Source organism: Leptonotus elevatus, chromosome 2 (genome assembly GCF_054856555.1).
Source record: "Leptonotus elevatus isolate MCC_2025b chromosome 2, RoL_Lele_1.0, whole genome shotgun sequence".
NCBI classification, from domain to species: Eukaryota; Metazoa; Chordata; class Actinopteri; order Syngnathiformes; family Syngnathidae; genus Leptonotus; species Leptonotus elevatus.
This window is the reverse complement of record NC_141240.1, coordinates 3841047-3860002: the sequence shown is the minus strand read 5'-3', so window position 1 is coordinate 3860002 and position 18956 is coordinate 3841047. Positions and strand designations below refer to the sequence as shown.

Here is an 18956-nt window from a genome sequence, read left to right as displayed (position 1 = left end):
CACGGCTTGAAGAAGCCAACAGCACCACATCATCTGCAAAAAGCAGAGATGCAATGTTGAGGCCACCAAACCGGACCCCCTCGACACTCCGGCTGCGCCTAGAAATTCTGTCCATAAAAGTTACGAACAGAATCGGTGACAAAGGGCAACCTTGGCGGAGTCCGACCCTCACAGGAAACAAATTCGACTTACTGCCGGCAATGCGGACCAATCTCTGACATCGGTCGTACAGGGACCGAATAGCCCGTATCAGGGGGCCCGGTACCCCATACTCCCGAAGCACCCCCCACAGGACTCCCTGGGGGACACGGTCAAACGCCTTCTCCAAGTCCACAAAGCACATGTGGACTGGTTGGGCGAACTCGCACGCACCCTCAAGGATCCTGCTGAGGGTGTAGAGCTGGTCCACTGTTCCACGGCCGGGACGAAAACCACACTGCTCCTCCTGAATCCGAGATTCAACTTCCCGACGGATCCTCCTCTGCAGCACCCCCGAATAGACCTTACCTGGGAGGCTGAGGAGTGTGATCCCTCTAAAGTTGGAACACACCCTCCGGTCCCCCTTCTTAAAAAGAGGAACCACCACTACATCCAGAGCCTTTAGGAACTCCGGGCGAACCTCATCCACCCCCGAGGCCCTGCCACCGAGAAGCTTTCCAACCACTTCAGTGACTTCGACCCCAGAGATAGGGGGGCCCACCTCAGAGTCCCCAGACCCTGCTTCCTCAAAGGAAGGCGTGTTGGTGGAATTGAGGAGGTCTTCGAAGTATTCTCCCCACCGATTCACGACGTCCCAAGTCTAGGTCAACAGCACCCCATCTCCACTATACACAGTGTTAATGGCGCACTGCTTTCCTCTCCTGAGACGCCGGATGGTGGACCAGAATTTCCTCGAAGCCGTCCGGAAGCCGGTACCTGTCAGCAGCCTCCGGAGTCCCACAGGCCAAAAAGGCCCAATAGGACTCCTTCTTCAGCTTGACGGCATCCCTTAAGCGGGTTCGAGGATTGCCGCCCCGACAGGCACCAACCACCTTACGGCCACAGCTCCGATCGGCCGCTTCAACAATGGAAGCACGGAACATGGTCCATTCGGACTCAACGTCCCCCGCCTCCCCCGGGACAACGGAGAAGCTCTGCCGGAGGTGGGCGTTGAAACTCTTTCTGACAGGGGATTCTGCCAGATGTTCCCAGCAGACCCTCACAATACGTTTGGGCCTGCCTGGTCGGACCAGCATCTTACCCCGCCATCGGAGCCAACACACCACCAGGTGGTGATCAGTTGACAGCTCCGCCCCTCTCTTAACCCGAGTGTCCAACACATACGGCCGCAAATCCGATGACACGACTACAAAGTCGATCATCGAACTGCGGCCTAGCGTGTCCTGGTGCTAAGTGCACATATGGACACCCTTGTGCTTGAACATGGTGTTCGTTATGGTCAGTCCGTGACGAGCACAGAAGTCCAACACCAAAACACCGCTCGGGTTTTGCTGATGAAAAGTGCATTACAAATTGAATCTATTATTATTATGATTATTATTATTACAAGAAAAATGTGTGATGTTATAAGAAACAAGTCGTCACGTTATAAAGACTTATAATGTAACGAGGAAAAAGTCATAGTTAATTTATTGTTACCAAAAAAAAAAATCGTAATGTAACGACAAATTGTAAAAGCTACAAGAAAAAAATTGGAATGTTATGGAATGTTACGACAATTTTGTAGCATTAGAAGAAAAACTTGGAAAACTACGGATAAGATAATAATGCCATCAGTCTATGACAGTTGTTCTGATATGAGCGAATGAGTCGGAATGTTCCAAGAATTTAATTGTACAATTATGAGAAAAAAATGTCATTGTGAGAAAAAAAAGATTTTTCTTTCTTTCTGTTTTTACAACAAAAGAAAACTAAGGGGGAAAAATATCACAAATCTTTTTTTGTTGCCTTCTAAAAAATAATGGACAACAATTGGGAAAATAAACAAAAAGGTTATTTTTGTTTTTCGAACAACCATTAAAAAAAAGAGAACAAGGATGGCTTTTTGTAAATTTCCAAATATAAAAAAAAATCTTAGCAAAAAAAAAACATCTGAAAAACAAGGACAATTTTGTTTAGTTTTTTCAAATAAATGTTCTTTTTTTTGCCCTTGTCCTCCTCACACGTAATCTTGTGATGAGGTACATTTGCATTAAAAAAGTGTTTTTTCTTGTTTAAAAAAAATGCATTTAAAAATAAATAAATCAAGGATTCAAAATGAGACAAGTGATACTAGTATAAAAACACTTTTTTTCTTTCCAAACAGCAGAAACTTCTTACTAGAATCTGAGAAAACGCCTTTTTGTGGTGTTCTTTATTTTTCATGAATTGCTACATATTTTAAATCCGACAAATGCCTCAGTTTCTGATGATCTTCTGTACTTGACCGTGTTTGTTGTACATGATCACGCAATTTTTGTACAAGAAATATTTTCGACAAAACCCACATGACTCGTCAAACATCCCTGATGATGTAGCGAAACGGTGGCTGTTTCCCGACGAGGGTTTTCCTGTGAGGCATGATCGGTTCCTCTTTCACTTTCGCTGCCAGCCAGCCGCCTTAAAGCCTTGTGACGGCTGCGTGTTTTCATCCGAGAAGGCGAGTCCTTCCAGCATGATGACGAGTGCACGTTACTGGACTCTCCTTGCGTTGGCTGCCGCCATAAAGGCCGGTGAGTAGCATGACAATGTTTACTTCCTGTTTGTTTGGCTTTTAAACTGGCACAAATATTATTTCAATGCGATATTGTTTTGAATTAGTTTGAAGTCAACTGCTTGCATGAATGCAAATTGAGGTACATTTTGTGTGTATCTTCCAACGATGTTAATGAAACGAATGGGAAAAATAAAACTACCCAAAACAAATTCAAAGCTGCCTGATGCAGAAAATTGAATTTCGAATCACTACTGTCACGTGTGGTCGAAAAATCAAACTGCACACTCCCTTTTCACGTACACAATGTCCACATGACGTCACATCCACAGACAGAGGGCGGGAAATTCGAACCAAATCCAGTCTTAAAACTATTGACCCGAGGCTTGCAGTAGTACCCGTTGTGAACAGTTAAAGTGTTAATCTGGTAATGGGGTATATGCCACGGAGGAGGCAGGACTTCCGATTTCCTGGTTTTCACACATCAGCTTTGTTTCCGTTTCCTGTTTGCGACATGTGGGCCGCATCCCAGTTCGTGCACTTCTGCCTTTGTGCCCCTCGGTTGCGCGTTTCCGTCGGCAGGTGCGAGTGTGTAGTGTGTCTGTCTCAGTTGTCCGAAACATTTCAGAGAATTGAGACGCGGTTGGGGCGCGTAGGGGTGTGGGTGCGAGTGTTGGAACGGGGCCATCAGTGGCTGCAAACGACGCTGATGTGTGAAACCCGGAAGTCGGAATTCCGTGGCATCTACCCCATTAGAAGATGTTTCATAAATGGTCAAATAAAAAGGTAATCGGAAATATATTTTTGGCAAATTCCTCCGTTGGACAGTTTTAAGAAATGGGATTTATCTTCATTCATAAAATAAAAAAATCTGAAAAAAAAAGAAAAAAAACGAAATTGGGTTGAAATTACTTTTTTTTTTTTTAAAGTTCATTTTTTGTCTTTATCAAACGTTTTTTAAATGTAAATTTTCTAAACAAAAAATATCTCATTGGAAAAGAAATCAACTTTTTTTTGGTTGAACTTTGAAACCCCCGCAACATAAATTTTTATAAAACAAGCTGTGAAAAGTAATGTTTTTCTTTTTAACAAACTGAATTTTCAAATGAAAAACCAAAATGTATTTTGTTTATATACAGTAAGCTATTAAAAAAATACATACTAGAGAAAAAAACAAAGACAATTAATATTTTGGATTTTTTTTAAACAAAAAAAAAAGCTAAAATTTAATGCTGGCCGTTCTAATAAAAAAATATAAAACAGTTTTTTTCTGAGTAAACAAATGATCAAATTTGTGCTCTAAGCACAATATATATATATTTTGTTGATTTTTTTTTTTATATAAATAAAATTGGAAGAAAATGTTCTTTTAATGTTGAAAAATGCCTTAGACAAAAGACAGAAAAGGTATATTATTTTATTATCTGGTCTTTTGATCTATGTTTTTTGCCCACACATTTATAGCATTCATATCAGAAAAACTTTATTTTTGTTGTTTATCTAAAAACAAGAAGAAGAAAAATAATTTTAATTTAAAAAATGTTTTTTTTAATATGGTAATGATTTTTTTGGGGTGGGGGTCAGATCTCCCCGTCAATCCCAGTGTGCATTGCTGGTGTGCCAGTTATCCCAACATCACCTTCTGTTCCTGGACAGAACCTCTACACTCCCAGCCTCTGCGCTACATCGCCTCCTACAGGTACAATGTCAAGTGTCATTACAGCAACAATAACACCAACAACAACCAAAGTTCATTTCAGTGTACCAAAAGAAGTGTCGATGCAGCGAGTCTTTATGTTTTAAAAATTTTTTGTGTTTCAGTGAGAGACGCCAGCCATCAATCAGCAAACCCTGTCATCTCACTCCTACCGCCGCCTCTTCTTCGTTATCATCTTCTTCTTCCAAGCGGGTACCAATTTCACTTTCATCAATCACTCAACAAAATGGGGGGAGAATACAAAACTGTAATCCCATAATCACACATTTAGCATGGCATAGCAGTTATTTTTAATTATTGTTTAACAAAAAAAAGGAAACATGATGTAAACTATAAAAACCCATGGGCGCAATAAATAAATTTCCCTTTATATGACATCGAAACTGGATAAAAGAATAACATGACAGATTGAAATACTGTACTTCCCCCTCCCCCCATTTTTTTTTTGCAGCTGTGGCACTGTCACTTGCCCAATTTGAAGCTGCTGACCGATTACATCATCAACGTGACCACACTGTCTTCTACTGGAAGCAGCAGCTCTTATCTCAGCAGCTTCATGCTGGAGGACATTGGTAAGTGGTAGCTAGCTACCTATAACGATCACATTATACCACTTGGAAATTCAGGTGGAAATTTTGAATGGGACCGTTGACGCTTGTAAATCCGAAAGGCTTTTAATTTGAAATTCTGAAAAAATAAGAATGAGATGAACATTTTAATGTAGGGATGATTTGCAACAGCCAAGAAATGTCGAAATTAAAGCTAAATATAAAAAAATAAATCAATAATAAATACATTTTTATTTTTATTAAAAAAAATTGGGGGGGAGCTTTTATTTTGAAAACTTTTGACACCTCAGTTTTGTGCGGAAACGATGTGTGCTGAATTAAGGTTTATTAAAAAAACAGCAGAGTGATAAAGAATAAGATGTAATAAATATATAATACTGTGTTCATATTTGCAGATCGCTAGCAATGAGTTTGTGCCATGAAGTTGGTTGTAACAGGTTTTGCCCTGACCAACCAAACAGATGCTGACATCATCGAGGGCCAACACCCTGTGAGGATGAATTTGCAATCTGTTTGGTCAACAGCAGTCCTGGCTAATATAGTTTAAGTTACTGTACATGAGCCAGCACAACTGAAATTTGATTAGGCAAAGTTAAAGTTGAGTGTAGCTTAATGCTAACCCACAATGCAGGCTAATGAAAATAGCATCAATCTGCATTAGCAGTACTTATGAACCTTTAAACATACATTTGATGAACACCAGCGGTATCAACACACGCATTCACACAATATAACGATAACGCAGACATCGATTTTTTATCCTCTGTGAAGAATGACTAACATTACTGCTTAATGCCTCTATACTCCCGCGTCAGCACATGCTGCGCACATGTCACAGATTGTTGCAGCGCGTAGAATGCAGTGCATATCATCTTTCGTGATTGGGCCGTTAAGTCACATACTGTAATGATGTACTCAGCTTGCCGTTGCGAAAAGGGATTCACGATACTGAGATAAAATACTCCGAATAATCGATGCAAACATTGAAATTCGTTCTTTGCGAGACATTACTCCATACAGTAATCCTAGTTTAAAACATTCAAGATTTTTGTAACAGAGGCAACACAAGATGGCAGCCCTCTGACTTCAGGGTGACGGCAGTCCAGTTTACCATCTACGTCCGTGTACCATCTATGCGGTCCCCTTCTTCATCAACTCTGCAATAAAACGCATCATCTGGTCATCTCGGCCCATTTGTTCAAGCACACGATGTTCCACAGTCTCCATTGTTGTTGTTTTGTTCCTTGTTCCGCAAAATAAAAATGGCTACAGCAACTGGAATAGAAAACGCTGCTAAGCCGACATGCACTTGTCCGTTGCCACTCCCACCCACCGGGCACTTCCATGAGAAAAATCACCCGACTTTTTTGGCCTGCCCTCGCTGCTGAAAAAAAATCCTAGATAAAACACTGAATACAATTTACTGTTTTATAAAAATACATTTCAGTCATATAGGGGTGTCAAAATTAGCGTGTTAATTTTGAGTTAATTTAAGGTTTCTTTAATGCCACAATTTTTTTTTAAATGCGCGATAACTGACGCCCCTTTCTTGGAAAGCCTGTACTGGGGGTCGCAACCATCAGACACATCTACGTCAAAATTTCTCAATAATATATGTAATAATAATGGTGACTGGGGTCAAGTTGTATTTTACAATTTAAAAAACCATTAGCTAGTCAAGCTAGCTGCCACAACAGTCTTTGATATAGGCTTCAATGCAACATGCCGTGGAAGTTCACTTCAAAATAAAAGCAAAACGAGTAATACTATATATGGTTAGCCAAATGTAGGTTCCTGCTCACCACAGATATTTCATAACTGTGTCTTATTTTTGCAGTGAAACCGGACCCACCTGTGGATGTCAAGGTGTCGTCCTTCCACGCCAGGAACATGTTACTGGAGTGGTCGGCACCCCCGACGTGGACTCACCTGGATATGGTGCCCCTCAAGTACCAGATCACGTACAAGTGGGACCACAAGGGCCGAAACAAGTCTGTCAGTGTACGTTCAAAGTCTAAACTTCTATTCCAATCCTAACTATTGACAATAGTTATGATGACCAATGATATTAATGAAAATAGTCTATTGTTATTAATATCATTGGTCATCATTATCATTATTTAAATCTTTGGATCTTCTTTGAAATTTATGCTTGCTTTTGGGTCACCAGGCTGATAAAAACCTCCATTTTAACTTTTTTGTAGAATCTTGCCAAAGATTACACACACAAAAAAAACTTCACTTTTGATTTACATGTATATCTTGGATATATTCGGATGTGTGATTTGCACCTGCGGCCCCACAATGAAACCACATTTACAAAGCGTTCCTGTTTATGTACCTTGCTGATTGCGGCCTTCTGGTTCCTGCAGCTGGGTCCGTTGGAGAGCACCAGCGTGGAGCTGAAGAGTCTGAGTCCAGGAAGGGAGTACGTGTTTCAAGTGTGCGCTATGGACCTGCTGGGTCTGGGCCAGTGGAGTCTCTGGAGCTCACCTATCACCGTCACTTTACCCACAAACAAAATGTCATAAGGCAGGATCTGTTGAATGTTTTTGCTATTTATTGTAAAACAGTGGTCCCTTAAGATGCAAGTTTAGTTTATTCTGTGGCTACGCTCATAACTTAAAGCACTCATATTTCAAATAATCTTTTGCCATTGAAATACATGGAAATGCCATTAATTCGTTACAGACTTCTCTGGAAAAACAGCAACACCTTCATTAAAGAAATAAACAGTTTTCACCTTGGCCATCAGGAGGCAAGACAAACTATACTGTACGTTCCATTGATATGTCTCTGCTCATCAGTACAGTACAATTAGTCATTCTTTGCAGAGCATAAGGAATATACGACTGTGAGTACTGTTATATTATCTGTCTGTTTGTTGCTGCAATGTTTTGAGATCAATCCATTTATTAAAGGATTATAATGCTGCAACGTAGATGCTATTTCTCGTTATGCTACCGGACTGAATGACTAAGCTATGTAGTTGACAAAAAAACTCAACTGGGAGTGGTAATTGGTGTTCACTATTTGCCAACGAGCTGCAAATCAAAGCAAAGAATCGGCCCTCCTCTCGAGTTACTCGTCTCACCACTGTACAGTTGCTTGCTCCGACTCATTTTCTACATTGTCATTATAGATGTTATTCCACAAAACGAAACATCTTTAAAGCCAGAATAACGATAAACGACAGGACCACGACTTGGTGTTAAAATGTTGTACAAAATGTACTGGATTATTTGTTTAATTTTATTTATCTATTTTTTGAAATTCATTTTATTGTGTGCTCTATGCAAAATGACTTTTATGAGCAAATTGAAAGAGTATAATTGCCATTAATAATTCCAAGCAATTTTAAGGAAATTTGCTATAATTGGGGATGTATAGGTCTTTAAAAAAAAATTGGTCATTATTTTTTGGGGGAAATTTTGTGTATCATAAGTAATAATGGTATCGGCACTTGGTATCGGTGAGTATTGAAGATTTGAGTATCGTATCGGTCTAAAAAAAGTCATGCCTACTTTTTCTATTGATTAATCATGCCATGGAGACTTGAGTACAGTACAACAAAAAATGTTTTTGTATTTGTCACATTCCTAAGACAAAAATCAGATTTGAAAATAATTACCCCCATTCATTACAATGGAGACCAAATGCAATGTGCATTTGATATATAGATACAATGGTGTCATGGTGAGTTAAACAAATTATTCCCAAACAGCTATTCAAGTCATCTGGTGAAAATTCTTCTATTTTTAATATTGCAACATATATCGCAATATGTCGTTCCCCCCCCCCCCCCCCCCCCCACCAAATCGCGATGTCGGTTCTTTCCAATATCGTGCAGACCTACTCCCTAATGTTTACAAATAGAAAAACAGTGCGGTCTTTAAGAGCTGTTTTCATATTACGTCTTCATGTCGGTGACACATTGCAAATGGGTTGAAGTGATGCACTCACTCACTTTTATTCTGAAATATATCTCACTTATTCCAGAGTCTGAGAGTGCAATTGCTTTTGTTTTGAAATCTATCCCACCACTTCCAGGCCGATAGTACAGGCGTAGCTAGTAGTGCATGTATGTCTGACAGTACAGTAAAGTGCATGGGTGCAACCACCGGACTGTTGTAGATAAATACGAGCAGGTCGGTTTCTGCTCGCACCAGCTGGGAGTGATTGAAAACTGCCCGCGGCCACGACGCCTATGTAAACGAAGCCGCTCGCTGCTCGAATTTGGGGAAATCCTCATTGGGATGAGGAGAGACATTTGAACATCCGCTAGGATCAGACGGTGGGAATAAAGAGGAAGGAATACAGCGTTTTACGGTTGCGCGTGATTATTTGGTGAGTACTGAGTAGTTCCTCTTTGCATAGCATGTAGGCTAACATGCTGGCGTTTGCCGTTTTTGGATTAGGTAGCTAGCTAATGCTAGCTAGCGGGCTAACCAGAACGCGGATAAAGTCGCTGGAGATTATCCGGTTTTAAGAGCACTGTCCTGCTTCTTGCCTACACCAAGCGACCGTCTGAGAGCCGCTAGACACGACTCATTCAGTTATCCTTCAATGTCAGCCAAGTTCTTCTTAACTCGGAACAGTTATCGACTTTTTGTTCGAGATAAACTAGAGTGCAGGCTCGATGAGACTGTGTCTACTGTGACGGGTCCATTTGAACTATGATATCTGACTTTATTGTGTGTGTGTACAACGCTAGAATTTAATGATAAGCCTTCCAAGTGGATCACACAAACCTGCTACTATTCTTGCGCTCTTAATCTATCTGAAACACTTTAGACCAAGAAGTGCTGAAAATGTCACCAATCAGCTGTTGTCAATTACTGTTTATAAAGTGTATGATATTCTATTATTCATATTTCATCCGTGCATCAACCCTTAACCAAACGCTGCGTTGTGTTTAGGAACAGTGCTGGATAGGATAGGCCATCTTAGATTTGGTCCCACTCAGACAAAATTATTATTACAGGAAACATCAAAAGGACAGTATAAATACAGTAATAATAACTTTGATTTGGTTAGCCTTTCAAAAGAAACTATGATGCTTAGTGGAAAAAATATTGGTCAAACTGGTCTGACTTTTATATTTATGTTTTCACCTGCATTCTTGACAGTTTAACCTTTGTCTGCAAGTGTATAAGACATCCATCCATAATTGCCTAATAAAGAAAACGTGTGCACTTGCAGAAAAAACCCCACATATTAGGAAGATTTTCAGAGCTCCTGTAGAATTAATTTTTAGTGTTGGGCTAGTGGGTGTCGTAGATACCGGGTTTATTTCAATGTTCCGAGTACTTGAGGGTTGTCTATCTGTTAACGCATAGCCATAGATTTTTGGCCAACTTTCAGAGCTGTGACGCTGTGATTGGTCAACTGCTGGTCACATGACATATGGACGCCATGTTGTTACCCGGCTGCTGGGATTTTGTAGTGTTTTGCAATAGGTGTTTCCACTTTCATGTTCCAATCATTCCTTGTTGCTCAGCATGGCGTTGCTCACAACATCCAGGCAGCAGTATTATGATGCATCGGTTCACTGGAGACCCACAGAGGAGGAACTTGGGGAAGTGAAAGTCAAATGAGCGGATTGGAAAGCAAATAACACTTCATTGTTGTGTAAAGTAAAACACAATTTGAAGTAGGTGGGACTGCACAATGCAGCCTTCAACCTTTTATCAAGAGTTATCATTAAAAATACAAATATAATTGATTTTAATTATAAGCCTGTACAAAGTGAATGGACTTAAAATAAAATTAGCGATTTTAACTCTTGATAAAACAGGACCATAATATAGAAAGGAGTTAAGGATTTTGTGTTGTAAATAAAAGTTCTAAATATTGTACATGCACAATTGAAAGCCATTGCTAAAAATTTAAACGAAAATGTGACATTTAGTTGTTACACTGAAATCACGTTTAAATTTACATTTAGGCCCCAGACTGAGATGGTTTGGACATGTCCAGAGGAGAGATAGTGAGTATATTGGCAGAAGGATGCTGAGTTTCCAAATGCCAGGCAGGGGGTCTAGAGGAAGACCATAGAGGAGGTTTATGGATGTATTTAAAGAGGACATGAAGGTAGTGGGTGTGAGAGCAGAGGTTGCAGAGGACAGGGTTAGATGGAGGCAACTGATTTGCTGTGGCGACCCCTGAAAGGAAAAGCCGAAAGGAAACGAAGAAGATATTCATTATGACAAACAAATTACAGAAGAACCTGTTATAAAACATTCCTTGGTACCATGAAAATTGGCTTTATTATCATGTGTCTTGCTTGTTACAGTTGAAGCCAGAAGTTTACATACACTGTGCAAAAACACACATTACATTTGTCACTGTCTGAAATCAAATCAGGCTAAACCTTGCCTTTTTTTAGGTCGGTCAGGACCACCAAAATTATTTAATTTGGTTAAATGCCACAATAATGAGAGAGAGAATTTCTTAGTGAATTTTATATGATTTTATTCTAGGTCTAAAGTTTACATACACAAATAGTACTATGTCTTTAAAGAACAAGGGGAAGCCAAAATTATGAGGTCATGGCTTTGAAATCTCCTGATAGGTTAAATGACAACATGCAAGTTAATAGATGTCACAACTGGGGATGTATTCAAAGCCACAACTCCAACACTGTGCTAACCTTGTTTAAAGTCATGGGAAAATCAAAATAAATTGTCCAGGAAATCAGAGAAAGAATCGTGGAGTTCCACAAGTCTGGCTCAACGTTGGGTGCCATTTCCAGATGCTTGTAAGTGCCAAGTTTATCTGTTCAATTATATGAAAGTTTAAACCTCATCTGAATGTCCAGCCATCACAACACTCAGGAAGGAGATATGTTCTATGTCCCAGAGATGAATGTGTTTTGGTCCAAAATGTGCAAATCAACCCCAGAAGAAAAGACAAAGACCTTGTGAAGATGGTGGATGAAGCTGGTAAGAAAGTGTCATTATCCACAGTGAAACAAGTCCTGCACCGACATGGGCTGAAAGGCCACTCACCGAGAATAAAGCCATTACTCCTAAAGAAACATAAAAAAGCCACATTACAGTTTGCAAAAAGACACCAAGACAATGATCTTAACTTCTGGACACATGTCCTGTGATCTGATTAAATAAAGTCGAGCTGTTTGCCCATTATGACCAACGTTACATCTGGAAGAAAAAAGGCGAAGCTTGTACACCTAAGAACACCATACCAAATGTGAAGTATGGAGGTGTCAGCCTCATGGTGTGGGGCTGTTTTGCTGCAGCAAGAACTAGAGCTCTTCATAAAATAGACGGCATCATGAAGAAAGAACATTACAAGGAAATATTAAGGCAACATCTCAAAACATCAGCCAGGAAGCTAAGACATGGGCACAAATGGGTCTTCCAAATGGACAATGAACCGAAGCATACTGCCCAAATTATTTAAAAAGTGGCTTGAGGATAACAAAGTCAAGGTCTTGGAGTGGCCATCACAAATCCCTGATCTGAATCTTAGTGAAAATCTGTGGGCAGATCTGAAAAGGCGTGTGCGAGCAAGGCAACCAACAAACCTGACTCAGTTACACCAGTTTTATCAGGATGAATGGGCCAGGCTTCCCGCAGAGTACTGTCAGAAGCTTGTGGAAGGTTACCCAAAACATTTGACCCAACTCATGCAGTTCAAAGGAAATAGTAATCAATACTAAGGAAATGTATGTAAACATATGAATGGATTGTCAATGCTGCCTGTCGGAGCGCATTGACCAATAGTCCATTCATCCGTGTATGCTGTCGAGTCACGCCGGGAGTAACGTCATGCAGCTGACAAATTCGGCCTTCGGAGGACACAGCCTTGGGAATTTTGACACAAGCGACGCGTGAAGTGCATCCTTGTTCACCTTCTTATGTGCCCATCAGGATGCAATATATATATATATATATATATATATATTTTTTTTTTTGGGGTATATGAATTTAAAATAATAACGCATCAGTTTAGCTTTTCTGAGCTTTCAGAGATGCTTCACAATTGATACATTATCCATGCATTCACATGTTCACACTGGTGGCGGTAAACACATGTAGCCACAGCTGCCCTGGGGCAGACAGACAGAGGCGAGGCTGCTAGTGTGCACCTGCGGCCTCTCCGACCACCACCAACCATTCGTACCAGTCATAGTGTGAGTGGCCCTTATAAGGTCCATAATATTAATGCTTCAAGTGCATTGTTAGTGTGTTGTTACCAAAACTTAAATGTATATTTGCTAACTCAATTTCAGCACAAATATGATGACTTTCAGTACATTACGGTATTCTCAGAGCTGGGAACTGCCGTTAGTCATCACTTCCTGTTGATGACAATGCCCAACTTTCGGCAAGTGCACAATGACACAAAGCCTTGAAAAAATGCACGGACTGAGCACTGACTAAAGCACAAATACATCCCTCGATTGGGGTGAGTACATTATGGTCCACTCTATATATTTGTAGCGGCTGAATTTATAACCCTTAAAAATTAGTTTTTCCATTGTTTTAGCCCAAATGACTGCCCTGCATTCTTAAAACACATTCTAGATGCTACCAAATAATGATAATAATCTTACTATAACTCACTACCTCAAAATAATCAATCTGAATTTCTTCAGGTGTGCTATCTGACATTTTTTTAACTGCATAAATGATGTAATTTTGAAATGAAATTAAATGAAAAGAAAATGTCGTTGGCTTTGCGGATGCCCCTATAAAGCGGGGAATCTGAAAATAAATTATATTTGTTATCATTCACAGGTATCTCGGGGTGTGGACTTGAAGTCTATTAACTTACTTCTGTCTAACAGGTAAAAGACGATGGAGCAGCAGCGACAGAGAGCTCTATCGACGTCAGGAGAATCACTGTACGCTGTGCTGGGAGTGGACAAGAACGCTACCACAGAGGAAATAAAGAAATGCTACAGGTGATCGGTCTGTGTCCAGTCCTAGAGAGAGAGCCATTGATTGTTTGTTTCACACATTGTATATCATTGACATAACTCAACAGTGGGGAATTATCTGTACAATATTCCCAATAGTTGATTGTTTGCGCTCCTGATTTCTTTTTTTTTAACTTTTTCAATGCAGGCCCTTTAATGATTGACATGATTGTCAGCCAATTTAGAGCATTCCGACTGACCTTCCAAGGCTCACAGAATGTTTTGACTATGGGAACACAGAAACTACCAAATCAAAGAGTAGACTCTTGTCTTTCATCACAAAAAAGTTAGATTCTGCATTTTTTTTTTTTTAGTAATTAGAAGTAGTGGTGCAATGTATCAGAAAAGTCACCGTTCATATCAGATTATCACAGATCAGATCGTTTTTCAGCGTCAATGTATTAGGTGGCGCTATATGTATAATCGCGGCAATGATATTGTATGATTTGTTAAGCTTTATTTTGAAGCTTGCCTTAACGTTGTTCGTGTGGTTGAATGTTTCCAGCTTCCTTGAATGACAGAAAAAAAAATATCTTGTCATTAATTTGAGGACTCGTTTCACTGCTAGTTACCAAAATGCTCCTATGCATGCGACTTATGTGATCTGCAAGGGTTTTCATCACCTTCTCTGGTGCTATTATAGTGAATGTGGACTGATCATGTTGCTTTCACGTTAACGTGCAGTCTCCCCCTAAACTAATCCGCGGATCGTGTGCGATCCGAACCGTGGGGCCTGATCTGTAGGGATCACGGATCAATGATGATCCGTTGCACTACTAGCAGTAAAACATGGGTTGGTTTCACCTAGTTCTTTGTTAAAAGGTGTATTTTATGCACAACATTGACTCTATAAATCACCAACAACAACAATGAAAATGTGCTTTTGATGTCAAAACAATGTACTAATAGTCACCAGGTAACTTTTACAAAATTTGCACTGTCAAGGGTATGGTGTGCGAATCCCAAAAACACAGACACAGATAAATGATTACAAAAATGTATTTATTTACAGAAAACCAAAGACCACTAACATTGGAAAAGTGTGAACATAAAACACGTAACAAGGGGCAAAAATGAACAGAAAGCACATGCAAAAACGAGGAAACAACTAACAAAAAGAGCAAGGAAACTAAACCACAAAAATTTATTTACAAAAAATCTGAGGAATAAAAGTCAAGTCAAGGTAAAGCGAGGTATTCGAGGGTCGGTGTCAAATGAGCAAGCATATAGTCTGATGCCATTGAGTTGTTTCAGCTGCCCTTTTAAAGCAGGTGATTGCTAACATGCAGCAGGTGCCTCTCAGGTGGATCTGCCCACTGTCAGTCAAGCTACACACACGCACGCGCGCGCACACACATACACACGCACACACACACGCACCCCCCCCCCCCCCACACACACAAGCCTGACAGTAGAGAAATGACAAGCACACAATTTATTAGTGGTGTGCCCAAAAAACCGAGTCATATAAAATCAAGATTCTTATTTACTATGATTCAGAATCGATATAAAATGTTACCAAATTGATTTTATTTACTGCTATATTTACACTATTGTTTGTGTGTCCCTTTATTGGGAGCACTATTCATGTTGTACACAATTTGGCCACTTACAGGGAGTGTGTTTCCGCATGTCCAGATACACTCTTTAAGTTGTAGTAGTGATGGCGAGATGAAACCTCATGGAGGCTTCGAACTAGGGCTGGACGATTATGGAAAAAATAATAATCACGATTATTTTGATTGAGATTGAAATCACAATTAATAAACCGATTATTCACTGATTTTTTAAAACGTAATATTTTTTCCAACTACTAAAATTCAACTACTCAAAACTATGATCATAGCCTTACGCCAGAGGTGCCCAAGTCCGGTCCTTAGAGCCCCTATCCAGCCTGTTTTCCATGTCTCCCTTCTTCAACACAGCTGAATCCAATAATCAGCTAACCAGCATGCTTTGCAGAAGCCTGATAATGATCCTGATCATGAATCAGGTATGTTGGTTGAGAGAAACATGGAAAACAGGCTGGATAGGGGCTCTGGACGACTGGACTTCGGCACCCCTGCCTTACACTCATTCATCTCTTCATATTGAACAATTTATTCTTGAACACTATTCTTTTTGTCAAGTATAACATAATCCTAAATATCAGATGAAATTAAAGCCTGTTGCATTTTCATTCTTCATTTTCAAACTTAAGCATTACATTACCCTCTTTATCGTATTTATTTTATCTTGTCATTTTCTCACTAGCGGGCTGGGACCCAGTGGGCTAACCTGGGACCTTAGGGGTTGTATTTTGTGCTATGTCATGTGAAAATGTGTATTGGTATGGCAAAAATATCCTTGAAATTTGAGGAAAGGAAAATTTGTAAATCCTAGAAAATTCTGCTTTCAAAATGACTTAAAAGGACAGCAGGAAATTAAATTAGTAAGAATAAAATAAAAATAGTAAAATACTGTATAATAAAATGGCAACTGAAAACAAGTACTGGGTATTCCTGCGCATTTAGACTTCTTAGGGGTAGTGTCATGCCATGCATCCATGGTGTACACACAATGAGAACAGAAGAAAGTTGCGAGTGAATTCTATTCAAATGTGTTTTTCACAAATTGGGAAAAATTGTGAATAATCTTACCTGTGGGTATGCATTTCCACAGCATTTGTATGTGAATATTCGTTATTTGATGGACTAACACTCCCGTAGTCTATGCTAACTTACTGTTAGCATTTGAAAGGGATCCGCCATTAACTAAAAGCATTAGCGCCAGGCTAGCAATGTTTTAAAAAATAATCAGTCATCTGGCCCAATTTGCTGATTGTTTTGGCCAATGTTTGAAGGGCAATAATCGGCTGATTATAATTTGCTGCTGTTTAATCAGTCGGGCCCTAGTACTGACTTACCTACTCCTCCCACACCTCTCATCATCCCTTACAGACTCTCTGCCTTCCTTGAATCTCTTGTGCCAACAGTGCCACTCAAAAACCGATGATCGGCCCATGCAAGAGGGTCCATAAACAGTCTGAAGCATTCTTTACGTTTCTGTGGCGTTTTTTCCAAGTTCCAAAACATTATTTAGTTCTTCCAAAGTGTCCTCTCAAAAGGACTGCATTTTCGAAAAACGTCAGCTCTGACGAGCAGGGTTTAGTAGGGTATGTTCAAAGCCCTGCGTGCCCTTACCAACCTAAAAAAAGGTAAAACTGGGTCAGTCATCTTATCAGATGTACAGTTTCATGAGTCTTTGATAATTATAAATGCCTCTACAAAAAAAGTCCGGAAACTTATAGGAGGATCCTTTGTTGACATTTTTTTTTAGCGCATGCACGATGGTTGAGTGGCAGAAAACATGGCTGGCTGTATAGACACAGCATATACGAACAAAGTTAGCGGGCGAAATAGCCCCTAGCTAAGCACTTTAACAGCCGAAGGGCGGAGGTGGTTTACAGAGAAGCTTAATGTATGTATTGGCGACAAAACTGAAACTATTGAAGGCCCATATGAGACATGGGATGATGACAAAATTTGGTCCGACTCACCTGTTTCCTGGCCACACATCTGCTTTGGGGACATTTACTCTTATTAATACAAAGTCCTGTGCAAAGCTGGGTAATTATTCTTCATTGAAGTGCTCTTTGTGGTGCCAAAGGGAAGGAAGGTCTATCGCATTACATTTAAGTTTGTGGAAATACGTCACTCCAAAACCATCCCCCCAATACACTCAACAATCATTAATTCCATGGGGAAATTATGTCAACAAGCAGCACACCTTATTCTTTATTTATTTTTGGAAATGCAGTGACTTTAATACAGTGACACTTGTCTTGTGATGTGAGAATTTCAATGGCATCTGGTCTCTAGTTAACAACTAAATATCATAGCTTACACAATTCTTCTTTTCAAATCCAGTCTTGGACAAACATGCAGTCATGTTACGTAGCATTAGCATACTAGCATTGTAGCAACTTTAATGCAGCTGTAAGGCTAGGACTTAACTACTAGCTACTGCGTACACAAGAGAGGTCAGCAGGTATCAAAACACAGATGCAGAATGCAATATTTATTCGGAGCAGATAAACAATATGTGGACGCTCAAGTGAAAAACTAGGCACAAAATATATTTTGTCTCATTTATAGGAATCCATAACACAATTCTGATACTTGTTGCCTTTTGATCCTCTGTTCGTAACGCTGGACGGCTTTTTCTTTAGCCTTCTCATTTACCGATCCAGGAAAACCCATTTCAAGACGAGGAACAAGTCAGGGTGGTTGTCGGTCGCGCTTTGAAACACCTGAATAAGACCGCAAAACAATATGACTAAGCGGATTTTATAATGCACAAACTCGATTTATTAATTCTTTAAATCCTCTCCAAATAACAAATATATAGTCACAAGTACTTACCGGGAATAAAGTGAGCCTCACAAACCCGTCCGCATCAGTCGGAATCCAGGCTTTGATCGTCAAGTTATACCCTCCCGGTTTGCAGCCATTTCTTTCCTTTTTTGCGGCCCCTTTCAGTGGGAATGCGATAAAAAACAACAGCTTTTTATCAGGCCCCCGACAGCTCGTACAATTGATGGCACAATAAGAATGAATCATCTGCTTCTCGTTGTCCTTCTCCAAATGTGCAAAACCATCAAACTCCATGTAAAACACGTTGTTCCTTGCCACACAGTTTCCCGTGATGTAACGCGCGAAACATAAACAATACGTCACACAGGATCCTCCTATTGAAGGCACCTCGTAAATGCTGTGTATGCTAAGCTAAATATTAGCTGGCCATTTGCATTTATGTTGACCCGCTATTATAGTTCCAGTTTAACTTGTCTGATCAATCTGAGAGTTATTTTAGAGTTCAGGCCAAACGTTTGGACACACACACATCTCATTCAATGTGTCAATTGCTTTATTGTCATGAACTATTTACAATATCGATTCTCACTGAAGGCATCAAAACTAAGAATGAACACGTGGAGTCAAGTACTTAACAAAAAAAGGTGAAATAACTGAAAACATGTTTTATATTCTA

At 39.9% G+C, this 18956-nt stretch overlaps 2 protein-coding genes across 3 annotated transcripts in view; both read left to right on the top strand.

Annotated features, from left to right (window-relative positions):
• The first annotated feature begins 2626 nt into the window (after window positions 1-2626).
• LOC147178190 (interleukin-27 subunit beta-like) lies at window positions 2627-7878 on the top strand. Its single transcript, XM_086069351.1, has 6 exons — window positions 2627-2711; window positions 4277-4391; window positions 4514-4601; window positions 4861-4981; window positions 6816-6979; window positions 7351-7878. Exons 1-6 carry the CDS (start codon window positions 2654-2656, stop codon window positions 7507-7509), a joined length of 705 nt encoding a protein of 234 aa, XP_085925477.1. The 5' UTR covers window positions 2627-2653; the 3' UTR covers window positions 7510-7878.
• A 1152-nt stretch (window positions 7879-9030) lies between these two features.
• LOC147178189 (dnaJ homolog subfamily C member 5-like) overlaps window positions 9031-18956 on the top strand; it is a 20692-nt gene continuing 10766 nt past the window's right edge. Inside the window, exons 1-2 of one of the 2 annotated variants that reach the window (XM_086068580.1) lie at window positions 9031-9325; window positions 13794-13910. In XM_086068580.1, coding sequence (XP_085924706.1) covers window positions 13804-13910 — 107 coding nt within the window. In that variant the 5' untranslated portion in view covers window positions 9031-9325; window positions 13794-13803. Of the gene's footprint in view, window positions 9326-11598; window positions 11739-13793; window positions 13911-18956 lie in introns of those variants that run through there. The other variant, XM_086068581.1, reaches the window with a different exon arrangement.